Source organism: Thermobia domestica, chromosome 13 (genome assembly GCF_964235325.1).
Source record: "Thermobia domestica chromosome 13, izTheDome1.hap1.1, whole genome shotgun sequence".
Classification (NCBI taxonomy): domain Eukaryota; kingdom Metazoa; phylum Arthropoda; class Insecta; order Zygentoma; family Lepismatidae; genus Thermobia; species Thermobia domestica.
Genome location: NC_137466.1, coordinates 33,923,780 through 33,941,641, shown reverse-complemented (window position 1 = coordinate 33,941,641; position 17,862 = coordinate 33,923,780). Strand labels below are relative to the sequence as shown.

General features: G+C 37.6%; 1 protein-coding gene across 1 annotated transcript in view; it reads left to right on the top strand.

Moving 5' to 3' along the window:
• Window positions 1-9,237: 9,237 nt before the first annotated feature.
• LOC145667544 (ornithine decarboxylase-like) overlaps window positions 9,238-17,862 on the top strand; it is a 42,153-nt gene continuing 33,528 nt past the window's right edge. Inside the window, exons 1-3 of the mRNA XM_081735017.1 lie at window positions 9,238-9,498; window positions 13,333-13,440; window positions 16,589-16,685. Coding sequence (XP_081591143.1) covers window positions 9,238-9,498; window positions 13,333-13,440; window positions 16,589-16,685 — 466 coding nt within the window. The remainder of the gene's footprint in view (window positions 9,499-13,332; window positions 13,441-16,588; window positions 16,686-17,862) is intronic.

Sequence of the window (17,862 nt, the reverse complement as noted above, 5' to 3'; positions counted from 1 at the left end):
ATGTTGCGGTAGTGTGCATTATTAGTGAAATGACCCTCGTATTTCCTATGTCCTCCGTGCTCCTGCAGTGGCAGTGGTTCATTTATCCCAAGAAGGAGAGGTAAGAATGGTAATTTATTTATTGTAGTTTTTGAACATGGGGACCTTCTTTGTTTTTATTAACACATTCTTTTATAAAGACATGCGTCAGTAAAAACCAAAACAGAGGAAGAAATCTACACCAAGAATGCTGAATATTGCTTTCAACGAAACGTGGTAAAAAAAAAAAAAAAACTTTATCCTACCTGGAATAAGAAATCTCGTCTACTGAACAAGTGTGAACACTTCTGCTTCAGGAAAACGCATAGTGTGTAATATACATACACAATGACACTATACCAATATTTACGCTGCACTCTGGTGAATAATTTACGAATTATGGCCCTGGTTCGTCTCACACAGAGGTTCCACCACTATCGGACTTACCGTATTTAAGATATATTATTAAAATGGTGTTGGCGGGACTGAAATGTTCAAACTACATACCATGTGTCAGTTTCAAAAGTAAAAACTTAAAATTACAATACGAGGTTAATTAGTACTCTCAGGCGAAAGCCACACCTTTTACACCTTTCTATCATCTCCCAACCACTGATTGGATTCTATAACGAGAGAAATCTGGAGTATGCGGTGGCAAAAAAATGAGCGTGGTATTTCGCCACAGGTATTGTTGACTATTGTATCCATATCTACCAGACGAAATCGATTGGTGCCTACTAAATAGGAATATCTGCCTAGTGCAGATGGACTACATCACCCACTGGTAGCGGTAATATACGGTATATACGTACCTGTTCCGTGAAATGAAGTAGGCAGGGGTCCTATAATCCCTAACGGAGGAGAGAAGCCTTTGTAATTTCTCCAAGTGGGAGAGTAAGAAATGCCTTTGGTTCCGAGAGGTGGTTGTTTTAGCCTCCGCGTGGCACCTCTTGGCGTTAGTTGAATAACAAGTAGGTAGGCGGGGCCAGGATCCAAGTTTCCTTGATGATACTAGAGTTCCTAGTTTGGGTTGAACTCTACTGGTATATGGTCACACCGTGGGAATCGGTAGCTTGTAGCTATGTTCTCCAAGGACGCGAAACTTTATAACAGCGTTTCCCAACCGGTGTGCCGCGGCACACTGGTGTGCCGCGAGGAAATGAAAACAAAATTATTAATTATATAGCAACCAAATTACAAGACAGGAAAAATGTGTATTTTTATTTCACATTACTATGAACCTCTACAATGGAAAAAAATACTGTAATTGTAATATATTAATGTATATACATACATTACTCCAAACAGACTGTATTTCGAAAACAGAATTTTATTTATATTTAAAAATTGTGATGTATATTAACCATGTTAATAAATTATAGGTTTCACACTATGTTACTTATCTGTACATTTTTAATGTTCAAAAAAGTATTGTTATGACCATTATTGCTTCTTTATTGTTACAGGTTATTTCGCAACTTGAAATTTTAAAATCTTATTCTACCCTTTCGACAAAGCAAACACTCATACAAATTACCTCCATCTGTTTTAAAAGTACAAGTGATTTGTTTGTTCGTTTGTTATTTAGTGATATTGGAGTGAAAGATTGGATACAGTCTTCAAAAAGTAAGTTTATTTTTAAAAGCGTGAGTCCTATATTTCATTGGAATTGTTTTCTATTTTTGAATTAGAATGAAAAATAAGTATAATGATTTACGATGGGGGAAAAGCAGTGATCGAGCTTTTTTCTCTGTGAGAAGGTGGTCAGTAATCACAGAAAAAATTACGACGGTATTTTCTACTTACTACTACTACTACTACTACTACTACTACTACTACTACTACTAATAATAATAATAATAATAATAATAATAATATTAATATCTATGAATGTGCCGCGAGAATTTAAGTTACACCCGTAGTGTGCCACGAGAATTTAAGTTACACCCGTAGTGTGCCGCGAGAATTTAAGTTACACCCGTAGTGTGCCCCAAGTTGAAAAAGGTTGGGAAACGCTGCTTTATAACGTTAGGTTCTTTTACTACGTTTAAATTCAACATTTTTATCAGTGCTCCCTTTCTTCTTCTTCTTCTTCGTTTTCATTCTCCGTCTCACTTTTGTGCCTCTGTCTAACAAATATCCATCGCTTTCAATTTTTTATTGTGTGTTTAAGTTTCTCCCCGATCAATATATGAATCTTGCTTCGTCTCGCTTTTATTCTTTCATTTTATTGACATTAATACATATTTAATTTTTACGTTAAAACCGTTCTCATGTTGTTTGCTGATTTTGATATGGGAGAGACGAAAAGAGGAGAGAGACGGACGAAAATACACAATCTATACGAAAATTTTAGCATAGAAATACTTGGCAAAAGTTACTTTGCTAATTTAACCGAGTGAATGACAAACTACCTTTTAACCGAGCATTAAAACAAACTAAAAGCTTTACGCCTCATTCTTCTTGACTAAAGCAATAGAGCAGCGTTTCCCAACCGGTGTGCCGCGGCACACTGGTGTGCCGCGAATGGGCCGCTGGTGTGCCGCGAGGAAATGAAAACAAAATTATTAATTATATAGCAACCAAATTACAAGACAGGAAAAATGTGTATTTTTATTTCACATTACTATGAACCTCTACAATGGAAAAAAATACTGTAATTGTAATATATTAATGTATATACATACATTACTCCAAACAGACTGTATTTCGAAAACAGAATTTTATTTATATTTAAAAATTGTGATGTATATTAACCATGTTAATAAATTATAGGTTTCACACTATGTTACTTATCTGTACATTTTTAATGTTCAAAAAAGTATTGTTATGACCATTATTGCTTCTTTATTGTTACAGGTTATTTCGCAACTTGAAATTTTAAAATCTTATTCTACCCTTTCGACAAAGCAAACACTCATACAAATTACCTCCATCTGTTTTAAAAGTACAAGTGATTTGTTTGTTCGTTTGTTATTTAGTGATCTTGGAGTGAAAGATTGGATACAGTCTTCAAAAAGTAAGTTTATTTTTAAAAGCGTGAGTCCTATATTTCATTGGAATTGTTTTCTATTTTTGAATTAGAATGAAAAATAAGTATAATGATTTACGATGGGGGAAAAGCAGTGATCGAGCTTTTTTCTCTGTGAGAAGGTGGTCAGTAATCACAGAAAAAATTACGACGGTATTTTCTACTACTACTACTACTACTACTACTACTACTACTACTACTACTACTACTACTACTACTACTACTACTACTACTACTACTAATAATAATAATAATAATAATAATATTAATATCTATGAATGTGCCGCGAGAATTTAAGTTACACCCGTAGTGTGCCACGAGAATTTAAGTTACACCCGTAGTGTGCCGCGAGAATTTAAGTTACACCCGTAGTGTGCCCCAAGTTGAAAAAGGTTGGGAAACGATGCAATAGAGTAAGTTGGTGTAAACTTTTTTGCCAATTTTCTCAGTAACTAGTATCCCAAAAATAGGTTAAAAGAGCAAAGTATGATTTAACCGACTCTGCACAGTTACTAGTACCCTACAAGATTTCTTTAAAATGGTTGTCCTAATCGAGATTTGGCTACTTTAACCTTTCTTCGGAAAGTGAAACATGTCTGTGTTCATTTCAGTTTTTTTTTTTAAAATTCAAACACTTTTTCATTCTTTCTGACTCCAACATTCATTTTATTAAGATAATTTTCAAGTTTGGAGACTTCATCAGTAATGGAAAAACAGTTAAGGTGTTATAGGCCTAGTGATCCACGGCCTTCAATTCAAATCCACTCTACTTCAAAATAATAATTTTAAGCTTAATTTGTTCTTACACACTGAATGATAATTTCTCTATGCATAAAATTCTCCATCTAAAGATCGGATAAAACAATCATGCACATATTAACCAAGAGAAAGAGAGAGAGAGTGGAGATAAATCTTATTGGAATATTATCAGAAATAGTTATACATATTCATATTTGTTGATGTTTTAGTTTATTTTAGTTCATTTTGTTTACTGGGAAACAGAATGAAATTAATCATTGAATAACACTCATTTCTGCCAATAGTTTTTAGAACTCTGCAGCCAGTGACGAAGCCAGCTTTAAGTTCTTAGGGGGCAAAGGAGGGGCGATACATTTTCGGGGGGGGCGGCTATTTGCCATACCAAAAATGACATATTTATTACGTTTGACTTAATTTTACATTACATTGTGTATTTCGTTGCTGTTTTCATATTAGACCTAATATGATTATAAATTAAACTTATTTCAAGTAAAATTTGTAACTAACAAATAAGTAACGTCTGCACATGAAATATTTTTCAATGAACTTTTGCAGCGTAAACATTAATTGAATTACTTTCGCGTATGCTACAAGTAACACATTCGTCTAGTACTATATGCTACGTATCTCTCTCTCTCTCTCTCTCTCTCTCTCTATATATATATATATATATATATATATATATATATATATATAAGAGAGAGAGATACGTAGCATATAGTACTAGACGAATGTGTTACTTGTAGCATACGCGAAAGTAATTCAATTAATGTTTACGCTGCAAAAGTTCATTGAAAAATATTTCATGTGCAGACGTTACTTATTTGTTATATATATAAGAGAGAGAGAGAGAGAGAGAATGAAAATTTAGGAGAAACTGCTGAAAATGTCGTAGTTCAATCCAGAAGAAGTGTAGGTACTAGATAGAAAAACGAAACCGTAGTTTAGGAAAAAAAAAAAAACATATCTCTGTATGTACAAATACAAATTTTCATATTAATAATGACATTCGTATTGTTTCTCAGGCCTCTGAAGTGATTATGTGTGCCTTAACTGTTGTAACATTTTTGTTCCACCAAGGAAAGTCACCGAAGTAAATTAATTAGAAAATCAGTGAAACACCACGGGACTCTCCTCTGTTATATATAGTGGTGAAGAAGTAAGTGATTTAGCATAAACGTGGCAATTTCTCAACAAATTATGCTTTACATCCAGGATGATTAAAAGCAATGATTCTTCCCGAAATCATGGATGCAATTTGTGACATTATTCTTGAAAATTGCAGCATTTCAGCCAGTGGTGGATATAGCCCGGGGCCGGAGGGCCTAGGCCACCTCAGTTTTTAAGTGACAAAAATAATTTAAGCTATTATTTATATAGATTTTAAAGTGTATAGTAAACTCATGATATACTTATTATAGTCTGTCTGGCTGCAGCCCGCTTTCTCAGTTTTTATTTTCTCAGCAAACCTTGTGTCAGCATTTCTTTGGAATTCGTCGGTAGCATAATTCAGAATGGTTTCTGTATGCGCAAGTTCTCTGCATAACGGGTTTCCAAAAAATCTGTCAGAAGAATAAAAGAGTGACGGCATTAAGAGAAGTCTTCTTTCAATTTGACCGTAATGCTGATCAATTTCGCTCACGAATAGTAACCATGGACGAAATATGGTTGTACCACTATGATCCTGAAACGAAACAACAGTCAATGGAGTAGTAGCACTCATTTCTCCCTCGCCCCAAGAAGTTCAAGACACAGAAGTAGGTTGAGAACTGTTTGCAATATTCTTCTGGGATAAGTATGGAGTCGTACTGATACACTACCTCCGCAACGGTCAGATATTTAATCTAGAATCTCTACATAACTGGAGCACTGTACGAGGTAGTATATTGACTCTTGGGGGAAGTGTAGAAGAAGTAAAACTTCACCATTCCACGTGCATTCCTTCTGAGTTGGGCTACGAATTTTTCAGCAGTTCCTAGTCAATATGGTAGACGTCACGTCAGTACTTTGAAACAAAATAAGTAAGGGAGCACTAGTATATACCAATTACTAACGAAAGATCAGAACTCTGACAATACGTTTTATTGGGAATCAATTTAATTCCATAAATGTATTATTATCACTTGCAGGAAGGGAAAAGACAACTCTTTTTATCCCTTTCAAAAACTTAAGCCCTGGTAATTGCAAACTAAGCTGTTATAAGCACATCCTCTAAATATTGAAAGCCGAGAATAATGTTTCACAAAAAAGAAGTATAGAACCTTTAATAAAACAAAATATGAAACTGAAAACTTCAAACCTGGATAAATACAAACAAGTTACGTAACTGGTTTTACCTTTCTTTTGTTCCCAATAGAAGTTGATCTAATGAGAAGAAAACAAGTCTACCAAATCTACTATTGTTCCCTAGGCACAATAATTAAAAATCATAAGAAAGAAGTATAACTAAAATTTACCTCAAAAGGCACTAAATTAGAAAACAGAAATATGTGTGCATACCAAGACGCTCAATGAAGAAAGCTTGAGGACTAATCTGCCACATAGTAAATGAATGGAAAATAGACTACAATTTGACAATGAGATTGGTTATGATACTGATATAAAATACTGCATGTACAATGTTTAAAGATTGTAGGAGTCTGGAAGGGCAGTCAGGGGAGCAGAAGTAGCTACTAGGGGGGCGCTCGCCTCCCTTGCCCCCCCTCTGGCGTCGTCACTGTCTGCAGCCGCATTACAGACATTGGGAAACATAAATCCTACTGCCGTGATTGACAATTTCCATATTTTTCACAAAAAGCATCTTCTAGCTTGAAGTGATATCCAATCTTTGAAGAAGGGAAAGAATGCAAATAAAGGCGTTTATGAAGCTATGGGAACATTTTGTGATATTTTTTAAATTCAGGATCTACAAAGGCATTTCAGAAGAAACGAATGAAAGAGATGGCTCTAGAATTAGAAAGCTTGTAAACACGGTTCCTGTTTTTTTTTTTTTTTTTCAGTCTGAATGGGAAGAACATATTGTCACACAGACTGTTTTTCACAAGGAGAGGAAGGCGAATAGGATTGAATATCACGGGCACCTAGTTGATCGAGATGTGTGCTTCTGAATCCATAAGCACACGGAGCAAGAGTTTGTTTGTAATTTGGACTTGAACTTTTTGTAACATTTTTAATGCCGCGAACGGTACCACAAATAGAAAAAGGATTAGGAATATAGAATCAACAACACAGTGTCTCTAATGTGGTTGACTTAAACCATTTAGTTGAAATGAAATTAAAATTATAGAGATGAAGCAAATATACTCTAGATTATCATTGCACGCTGATTCGCTAGGGTAGAAATTTCCAGTTTTCCTGTATATTTTAACTGATATCCATAATGCGATGTCTGTGGAAATTATTTTACCAAAAATAAGAAAAAGTGTAGGCCGAATCTCACGCTCCCGAAGCGTTATCGCCTTTGTGATGCACTCGACTAACACAAAAGTATTTGTTGCATGAATTTCAAGCGATTAAACTTTGGGACTTGTTTTCAGGTAACTGGTTGCATAGTAACCATATATTTAAGTACTAGAAAAGTTACACTACCTTCATGTGACAGGTTATTCTAAACTAAAATTCCTGAGCTGTCCCTCTCCTCATGGTAGATATTTCCTTGCGATAAGGAATTAAAACCAGAAGATAGAGTTTCAATTAAAAAGGAAGAAATTAGCTAGTTTATAACAGTATTTTTAATCTTTTCTCCTAGATATGGCAACACAGCACCGAAATCTAAATGAACAGAGACTTACCTATTGAAGCTGCCGTAAAGGGTTATTTGGAGACGTTCTTGACCACATCTAGTAATAGGATGAAGTGGAAAATAGAAGCAAGCTTTGGTTAAATCAGAAATAAGAAAAGAAAGGGAAACTTGCGACAGAAAATCGAGCTTTTAATCTTCAAGTTAATAGATGAACACAGTAATCATTTACACCACAGAGACTGACACGCTACTCACATTTAGCTGTCCTGGATTACGTTTGATAAAAAATGTAATTATTTCGTTCTTCGTTTTCTTTTTCAAGAAAATAACTTTTACAAGGAGAAAATATGGTTTTAGAATTCTAGCTTCGAGCGAGTTGTAACTTTTCAATAATCGGAAAAGAGAAAACAGAAAATAAAACAAATCTTGGTTAGGCATACTTCCCAGGTAGTTATGAAAAAAAAACTATGCTTTAATTTACTGTCAAAGTCATATCTTGTTCTCTCTCTCTCTCGGGGTGTATCTTTAATGATGGGTCAAACTCAAGGGATGATGGAGAATGACAAAGAAGTGACTTAAGATAGGAAGTTGTTATCCAAATATGCGTCAGTACTGAGCTGTAGCCCGCCGAAAATGTATCAAGATAGAATAAAAATGAATAGAGCAAGAGAACGAATTGTCGCAGAAAGGTCGGGTCAAAGGAAACAGTGCATTATTGTACTGGAGATTCGATTCATGTACAAATCGATGAGGAACAGTGGCGGCGTAAGGGTATATTCACAAAAAATGGACATACTCTTCGTGCCGGAAGTAAATATCAGACGTGGAAGCTGAGTTGTAATTCCAATACGTAGAACCGTTTGAAATATCGGGAGCGAACAACATAAGTACATGATGTACACAGTGATATTTGTTTGGAAAAGAAATGGCTGCACTAGTATCGAAGTAGGTTACAGTAGCTACCGATAGTACAAATGGAGATGAGTTATTAACATTATCTACTAGACTTAGCGACTTAGCCACAAGAGCGCTCCTATACCCTACAGCTCGAACATTGTTGATATGTAAACATTATCTTTTAATATCATCCTTGATTCATCGTGGTTGCATGGTAAAGCACTGAGATCTGAATCCAGGAGCCCTGGAATCAATCCCAAATCATGCAAGGTTTCGTATTCGATGACATCGTTGTACCGATGTCTCCGGGTTTCTCGTAGTTCCGTATCCACCAATAATTGTAAATATCAGCAGACCTGACTTTCAATAGCCTCGGAAGTTGCGTTTTATTCCTCTCTCGCGACACTGTGGCAAGTACAATGCTCCATACGCAATCTTGCATAAATCTTTTCTTGAAAGCCCTATTTAGTAACACACAACGAAAGACGTTTCGTCTTGTTAAAAGCATTATTCGACACCTATCCTTGCTTGAAAATCATACGTTACCTACGTTGTTTGCTGCACACCAACAGAGGAAACAATAAAAGTCTCTGTAGCGGTATGCCCCCTGTATTACAATACTCGGAGGTTATTGACGTCTTCGTTTGGCAGGCGAGTGGTTCGTTCACTAAACTGAAGAAGGCGTGTTTCTATTCCGTGGGTAGTCTCTCAGTATCTATATCTGTGCGTTGTCTGTGTTCTTGATCGGTAGCGGGAGTGAACTGGAGTTCACGTTTCAGAACTTGCAGATATGGTGTTTGTGTATGGGTTAGCTAATGGAAACAGTCGTGCAGCTGCAAGGTTGTATCACAACAGGTATGCAGACAAGCGACATCCAGAGTACTCTATGTTTCCGAGGCTATTTCGGCGTTTACGGGAAACGGGACACTTGTGCCCATTACGTCACGACCGCGGAAGGAGTCGAACAACCAAGACTCCAGACCTTGAAGAAGAAGTTCTTGATCATGTGACAGAACAACCTTTGACAAGCACTAGAGCATTAGCACATGAAGTGGGGGTTGATCATAGTACTGTTTAGAGAGTACTCCGTGAATAACAACTACACCCCTATCATTCACAGAAAGTTCAAGACCCGCATCCTACAGACTTCGCACCCCGTGTGGTGTATAGTGAATGGCTAGTGCAGCGTAGTTTGCACGACCCGCAGCTTCATGCCACAATCCTCTTCACAGATGAAGCCTGTTTTACGAGAGAGGATGTATTTAATTTGCCGGAATAGTAATGTGAGGGCCGAAGAAAATCCCCACGGTACCATTGAGTGTGGACATCAACAGAGATTTGGGGTAAATATCTGGGCAGGCACCGTCGGTAACAAGCTTATAGTACCATATCTCTTACCAGCTTCCTTAAGTACATCAGGGTACGCCTTGTTCTGCAAGAAACACTTCCTGAATTATTAGAAGATGTACCTCTTTGTATTCGTCAACGTATGTGGGTTCAGCATGACGGGGCTCCAGTACACTTTGGAGTAGCTGCTCGTCAGTGCCTTGGCTATTAATTTCCGCATAGATGGATCAGAAGAGGAGGTCCTATTTCTTGGCCGGCACAATCCTCTGATCTGAACCCATTGATTTCTTCTTGTGGGATTATGTAAAATCTCTCGTCTACGACACACCTGTACAAAACGAAGAAACTCTTTTGCACAAATCCTCGCTGCCTGTGATATCATTAGCATGAAACCAGGCATATTCGAGAAGATGAGATAAAACTTATTACGGTGATGCCATGTCTGCATCGAAAGCAGGGAATGCTATTTTGAGCATGTATGTACATTTGCTCTGCTGTGAATGTAAGCACATTTGCTCTTTTTACCAGTATAATTTTCAGTCTTGTCTAGCCTTAGTATGTGACGTCCTCCATTACCATTCACGGAATGTACAGTTGTTGCACCCGCCCTCCTACTTCATTCCGTTGTTGTTTATTCCGTACATATTTCTTGCTCCCAGGATCCTGGTTCCTAGGATCGCTCTCAACCTTCGGTGATATCCGGGCTTTGAGATCCCACATTTTTCCACAATTTATACCGCTTTCGTGACGCCGGTAAATTGCCACCTGTTTTGTTATGTCCTCTTGAATCTCTGTCAATTCTCCCTGGCCCCTTTTCCCAACGCTCCGATAGTAATACAGTACATTTCTGTGACTCTTCTCTTTCGCCGCCACTGTTCCTCATCGATTTGTATACGAATCGAATCTCCAGGTCAAATGATGCACTATACCTTTGATCCGACCTTTCTCCGACAACTCGTTCTCTAGTGCTATTCATTTTTGTTCTATTTTGGTACATTTTCGGCGGGCTATAGCTCAGAACTGACACATTTTCGAATAACAACTTCTTATCTTAATTCACTTCTTTTGTCATTCTCTGTCATCTCTTGAAGTTTGACCCATCATAAAAGATACACCCGTGTCCTTAAACTGTCGATATCATCGCAAAATTCTTTGATGGGTTGGTGGTTCTATGTTGTACTGTTTTCGGAACGCATACTGCATGGTGCTGACGGATTCTGTCTTCACATATTCCATCACACAAAATGCTTTCTATTGATTATTCGCCATTTTGCAAACTGTTATCATCCTGCCACCTGGTGAATCACAACGAAACTTACAATGACATAAACAAAACTTTAAAGTATGCTCTTTCGGTTGGTTATTAGTACAAATAGGTGGGCATTAAATATTTAAAATTATAAGACTTTAAAACCTGATAAATCATTTGTAATAACCCATATATGAACGTTCATTCAGGTGTTTCCTTTACAAAGAAGACACAACGTCTTAAAATCGCAGATGTAATTCAAATTCTTGAGAAGAAAAGAATGCGTTTGCGCTGCGGCACGTATTGTACTTTGTTACCTATAGAGGACGTGTCTCTCTCATTAATCGGGACAGAAATACCTTCTCACCCCTCTATAGGCCTATAGTTAGATTGTAGTATGCCAGTATGAGTTTAATGTTTTACTGTGTCCATTCTAATAGTCTCTCCTTGCCCGCTTCTGTGGGAAGTGTCTTTGTGACAGGACAACAGTTCTCAGGCCTTTAGTTTCGGCCTATGGCTTCTTGGAAACAGCCGCACTCTACAGCCTTGTCCTGCAAGACGAATCTATGATGTATTTTTTTCTGGCCTCTTTCATCAGCACTTCATTCTGGACCTTAGTTGTTGCCCTAGAACCAGCTGAACTGGGCGAAGATTTGGATCATTTAACTCCAAAGAAAAGTTCATCGCCAGAACAAAGTACTCCGCGATTCTTTGGCTTTGCGATGGACGTTCCACAATTTTATCATACTGAGCCACTGTCAACTCATGACGACCACACGGACGTGGCATAACTTTGCTTCTCACAATGAATGTTTTGGACGATATGTTGCAATCAACATACATGACGTTGCTGCGGACGCTTCTTGTCAATATTTTTCTAGTCCCCTTACTTTCATTCCCTAAATCAGGGATAGGAAACCTTTTTTGTGTTAAAGGCCACATTATTAATGTTGTTCATTCATACAGAAGACCTGAGGTTTGATATGATAGGTTTGAGGATACCTAATATTTGTAATTATTTTATAGTTATTAGATCTAAATCCATAATTTTATTTAAAAAGAGATAGTAAGAAAATTCATCACTCATGTACTTTTTCAGAAGTATATTCTATATTCTTTTATATTTAACATTTTGACTAGAGGGTCGTTATCCCACTCTGTATGACTCTGGAAGACTACAAGTTCTGGACGCTCCGGAAGGAAGCACTCGATTCTACGGTTTCGTTTTTCCACTACATAATTATTACATCAATAATTCTGGATATGTGAGCAAGTTCTCGTTCCGTTATTGAAAGTGTAGCCTTATTTTCATGTCCTTTTCATTCCATGCAGAGAATAAATGATGAATATGTATTGTCTTCGTTTTATTTCTCGTCGTTTATTTTTAGTGAGTATGAGTTTAATTTATACCTGTAACTGGCTGAAACACCCATTTTTCCAATTGAGATAATAGGTTTATAGAAAATATTTGAACCCCTTTCCGCAATGATAAAAATCCGTAATGTCACCGTCTTTACCCCTCCTCCCCACCATCCACCACCTTATGCCAATGGGAGCTCAACTTGGACTTAAACCTTAGACTGCCAACGGAACACATGTATCCTATGAAGATAATTCAAACACCATTGTTTTTATACATTTTGAAAACTAGTGATAAATGTCCCGCCCCTGAGGTTTCCCCCCCTACATCACATGAAAATAATCAATCATGACTAATTTGCAACTAGTCACAAATGCATATATAAATCTGTCCTCACACTAGAGCAATCAACATTCAAACCGTAAGTAGCACTAAATTTCTAATTTAGTGTGCTCTTGTAGCACTAGAGCAATCAACGCTGAAACCAGAAATGATTGATTTCTTCACTTCCAGTTTGAATACATGGGTTAACGGAGGAGATAGAACCTATTCTCTGATGAACCGATTTGAAACAACACTTCTCAATATCTGTTACCCTTCTTGTTCTGATACCTGTCGCTATATAAATTGACATAGCTATTCTATAAGATGTTTGATATTTACGCATAGCATAGTTTGGAAAATTGATAATTTTTATTTCGCTGGAACAGACCTTTATTTATTTATTTATGCAGCATGTTAAGATAATATTAAGTAACAGACTTTACGTAATGCCCTTTTGTTGTAACACTGAAGCACATCCTTCCTTGCAATGTTTCACAGATTTAAACGTAGATATTTAATAGTATCCAAGTCACGTTTGAAAATTCAACGAAAAATTTACGTTTAAATGGAATCCTATAAATATTAAATGTTATTTCTTGTTTCAGACACAATCTTCGTACATGAAAATGGAATTCTATAACACGGAAGATACGATTTATGTTCGTAAAGACATCGACGTGTGGAATACTATTACAGAGATTACTGAGTCTGATGTATGTATTTAGAAATCCATGTTCTACATGTGTTTCAGTATTCGATAAGTGATGGTGCACTTAACTTTAAAATTATTTCAAATATCTCTGGTCCAATTCCACGTCGAGTGAGCTTTCAGTAGACAACAATGTGGCTGGGATCTTGTCAGCATTCTTATCTTTTCCATTGCAGTAATACTTTTATCATTAGTTTATTGCTTTATCATTTGTTCCAACTAGCTTACAAGATATAGTATTGGGTACTAACTAGGGAGCATTCATTTAATTCGTAGTCACTCTGTACAAGTATGGGAAATTGTTCACATACCTTAAAAGTAATCACCTGTGGCTGTGACTCACTTTGTCCACTGTGACACGAGCAATTGGGTGTCCTCCTGGTAGAAAGCCTTGGGCTGCCGGCGAAGCCACGACGTCTCCTTCTGTATGATCACATCGTCCGAATGGAAACGACAACCACGTACAGTTATTTTCAGTTCCCAAAACAGGTAAAAATCGCAAAGGGAGAGGTCAGGGCTGTAGAGCGCGTGACGGAGAACCTCCCACTTAAACTTGGTCAAAATCCACTGCGTCACGTTGTCCGTATGCGGTCGCGCATTGTCATGAAGCAAAATCACACCCGGCGACAGGCCATTATCTTTCCCGCTGAGGTTCGAATCGATTTGGACTTCTTTCGAGATTGAGAGGCGGGGTGAAGAAATTGCGAATTTTGGCGTTTGCTTTCCGGGTCATAGTGATGACACCATATGTCGTCCCCTGTGATGATTTTCTCAAGGAATGCCTCACCCTCAGCGTCGAATCTTTCCAGGTGCTACTGGCACGCCTCCATGCTTTTCTTTTTTGAGCATCGGTAAGGCACCATTTGACACAAACCTTGGGAAAATGAAGCTTGCGGGTGAATATGGAGTGGGCCAATCCGACGCTGATGCAAACTTCCGTCGCCACCTCAATTCACCGTAGTTCTCCGGTTCTCGCGCAGTAATCTGTGGCGTCGCCACCACGGGCTGCCCTGGACGAACGTTGTTTTTCGACCCTCTGCAAACCGCTTGCGCCATTTAGTGACTGCTGGCAGTGACAATGCATACTGTCCGTAAACACCCACCATTCGGGTGTGCATTGCCCGTGCACCGACACCTTCGGCGGTAAGAAACCGTAAAACGGCACGCTGCTCCACTTTATCGGCCTTCATTTTCTGCGAACCAGCTTGTTTGTTTTTCGACTGAGAACACTGGGCATTTAGACGACACTGACTTACAACTGTCCCATTTTGCAGCTCCATTTTCCATTTCCCATTCACGCGATAACCACCGTGTCGCCATCTATCGAGCCTTTAGAGAACCCACTACAAGCCAGTATAAGCGTCGTTACATGTTTTCCACGGCTTTCATTCATTTCACGGGGTGACTATGAATTAAATGAATGCTCCATTTCATTTCATTTATTTTTTGTGATCGTTTTCAATTCACAAATACTTTTGTTTATATATTTATTTGTTTGCTCATGGAGTATTTTGAAAAAAAAAATTAAAAATTTCAAATTTGAAAGTAACAAAAACAACACACAAACAGTACATTGATTCATCTTATCAAAAATTCCTTGAATACAGGTCAGCTACAATCGAAAACATGATTGTCCTTTTGTTTACGAGTTGCATTACGTGTATATTAGCATTCATTATTAGCAACAGTTTCAGTGAGAAATTCATACTCTTGTGCCCAGAAGTTAAGGCACACCATGGGAAAGTAGCATACGAATAAAGATTGGGGACCGATGGCGACTTGCTGAAGCGAACGCGTGGGAGATACTGATGGGCCACGTTGAAGGTCCAATGACACGGAAGAACAGAAAAAGATTCTAAGGTATCTACTTCGTTACCGTTTGACATCGTCAAAAACGTTCAATGTAGGATGTGATCACCCCAACGGCCATACAAGTTCCACGGCGTGTTCCAGATGCCATCCAGTAGCTGTGGTGATGCATCTCACTCTTGTACAAGCTTCCTTTGGAGGTAATCAACAGTACGAGGTTGTGTAGTTCGGATTGCAATCCAACGTTCAAATATGTTCCAGACATGTTTAATTAGAATGACATCCGGGGTAGAGTGGTAACTACTCCAAGCGGTGTTATCCTTGCATTCCAAGTATTTCTTCAGCACTTGCGCCCTAGTGGATATTCTTGTGAGATTATCGTCTATTAGACGAAACCTAGGGCCTTATTTGCAGAATATCCCGATAGATAGCACCAATCACAATACCCTTCGTGAACACACGCAAGAGGTGTCCGTATTCCTAACACTCCACCCCAGAGCACAGAAAGCACAAACGTTAGCTACTTAGTGATGAAGTAGTATTCGACCAGGAGTAATGTTACAGTCAAATATGAAGTGAAAAATAAAAACAGGAAATGACAGGCTCCAAGATTTATATTGATTTTACTTATACATTTTAAATTCCATACAATTTATTTAGAGACTATCGAGATGAGATCAAGAGCAGATCGAGCCTTGGCTCTCGAGATCGAAATGAAACCAAGAACGAGACGGGAATTTTCGACTCAAAACTAGAATGAAACAGCTATTTGTCAATCGAGACGAGACTAGATATCTTCATTGTGCCATCCCCTATGCTCCCCATGGATTTGATGAGTACGTACGTAAGAAAACACGCCATACATATTATTTTAATACTAAACTATCCTTGCACATACCACCCACCGATGATTAATCACGGTTGTAGAGGATACCTGTATCGCCCAAATGGTTACAATTTAGTCATTTCTGTGAAGTATGATATGGTGTTATTTGACATCCACAAAATTACATTTTATGCCATTTGTCTCGAGGTATTGGTGGCTTGGAATTCCTACCGGGAGCTCATGTGGTTCGGATCTCACATTAAGCTGTAGGTCCACGTCTTATATAGTCTCACTAATGAAAGAGATGCTAAACATCAAATCAAACCTCGAGATTTTGAAAAACAGAAAATGCAGATACATTAATTTTGAACCTGAGTGTATTAATTTAATCTTTATCCTAATTAATTGTTTTTTATATATAAGTAAGTATAACGACCTTATTCTTTTATCTCCTAACTTTTCTGACTGTCCACAAAATGTAGTCATTCAAATTGTAAAACATATTAAAATGTTTTAGCTTCAAGAAGATCCTTTCTACCTGTGTGTAATTGATGACATAGTAGAAAAATACGAACAATGGAGAAAATGTCTACCTCGAGTCTACCCTTACTACGGTAAGTTCTATTTTACTCAACTGATTTCTTTCAATGTAAAAATAATTTTCAAAGAGGCTTACAACAAGATTATACGAGAGTCGTTCAATGAGTCCTTAGGAAAAGATTTTTAAAAAATTGGGTAAATTTTAAAAATGTTTTCAATATAACCTCCTTTTAGCTTGACGCTTTATTCCAGCGTTTCTCCAACTTTGTTAAGCTGTACAAAAAGTAGGATTCTGGAAGGTCCTTAAAATAGGCATCTGCTTGGGCGATGACCTCCTTGTTCGATGTGAATCGTTTTCCGCTAAGCCAGTTTTTCAAGTTTAAATATTTAAAAAATCACTGGAGGCCAATTCTGGTGAATATGGTAGATGTTGTAATAATTCTAATTTTAATTTCATAATTGTCGTCATTGAAACTTCTCTTGGTGGAAGATATTTTTTCTTTGCCAAATTAGGACTTTTTTATTTCTCTCAACCTTTGCAAGTGACTTATAATACTCTCAATTTATCGTTTGTCTTTTTTCCAAGCAATCTATGTAGATGATTCAGCGTGCATCCCAAAAAGCTGTGGGCATCACCTTGTTGGCCGATTTCACTATCTTCGCCTTCTTCGGAGCTAAGCCGCCTTTAAAAACCCATTGTTTCGACTATTCCTTTGTTTCTGGGGTGTAGTAGTGTATCCATGTTTCATCCAATGTTGTGTATCGACGTAGGAACTTGTTGGGATTGCGACGAAAAAGAGCCAAACCAGCTTCCAAATCGATCACACGATTCTGTTTATTCTTCACTGAAAGCAAACGCGGCACCTATCTTGCCGAGTTTTTTTTTTCGAACACATTTTATTGTGCAGAACTGGCAATAATGTTCCTTGTGATGTGCCTGTGACCTCAACTATTTCGCGCACTTTGATTTGTCGATCACTCAAAACCATATCGTAGATTTTGTCAATCATTTCGGAGGAAGTCACTTCCCCGAACGATGTTCATTATTTGTGGCCGCACGGCCACGTTTAAACTCATTTACAAAATTGTAAACAGTCGCAATCACAGGAGTAGATGTGCCATGAAATTAATTCAACTCGACTTTGATCACTTTCGGTGTTAAACCTTTTACATAAAAGTGTTCAATAACAACACGAAACTCATTTCTTTCTATTTTTCTAAATAAACAAAAGTTTGTTTCTTCAATCGACT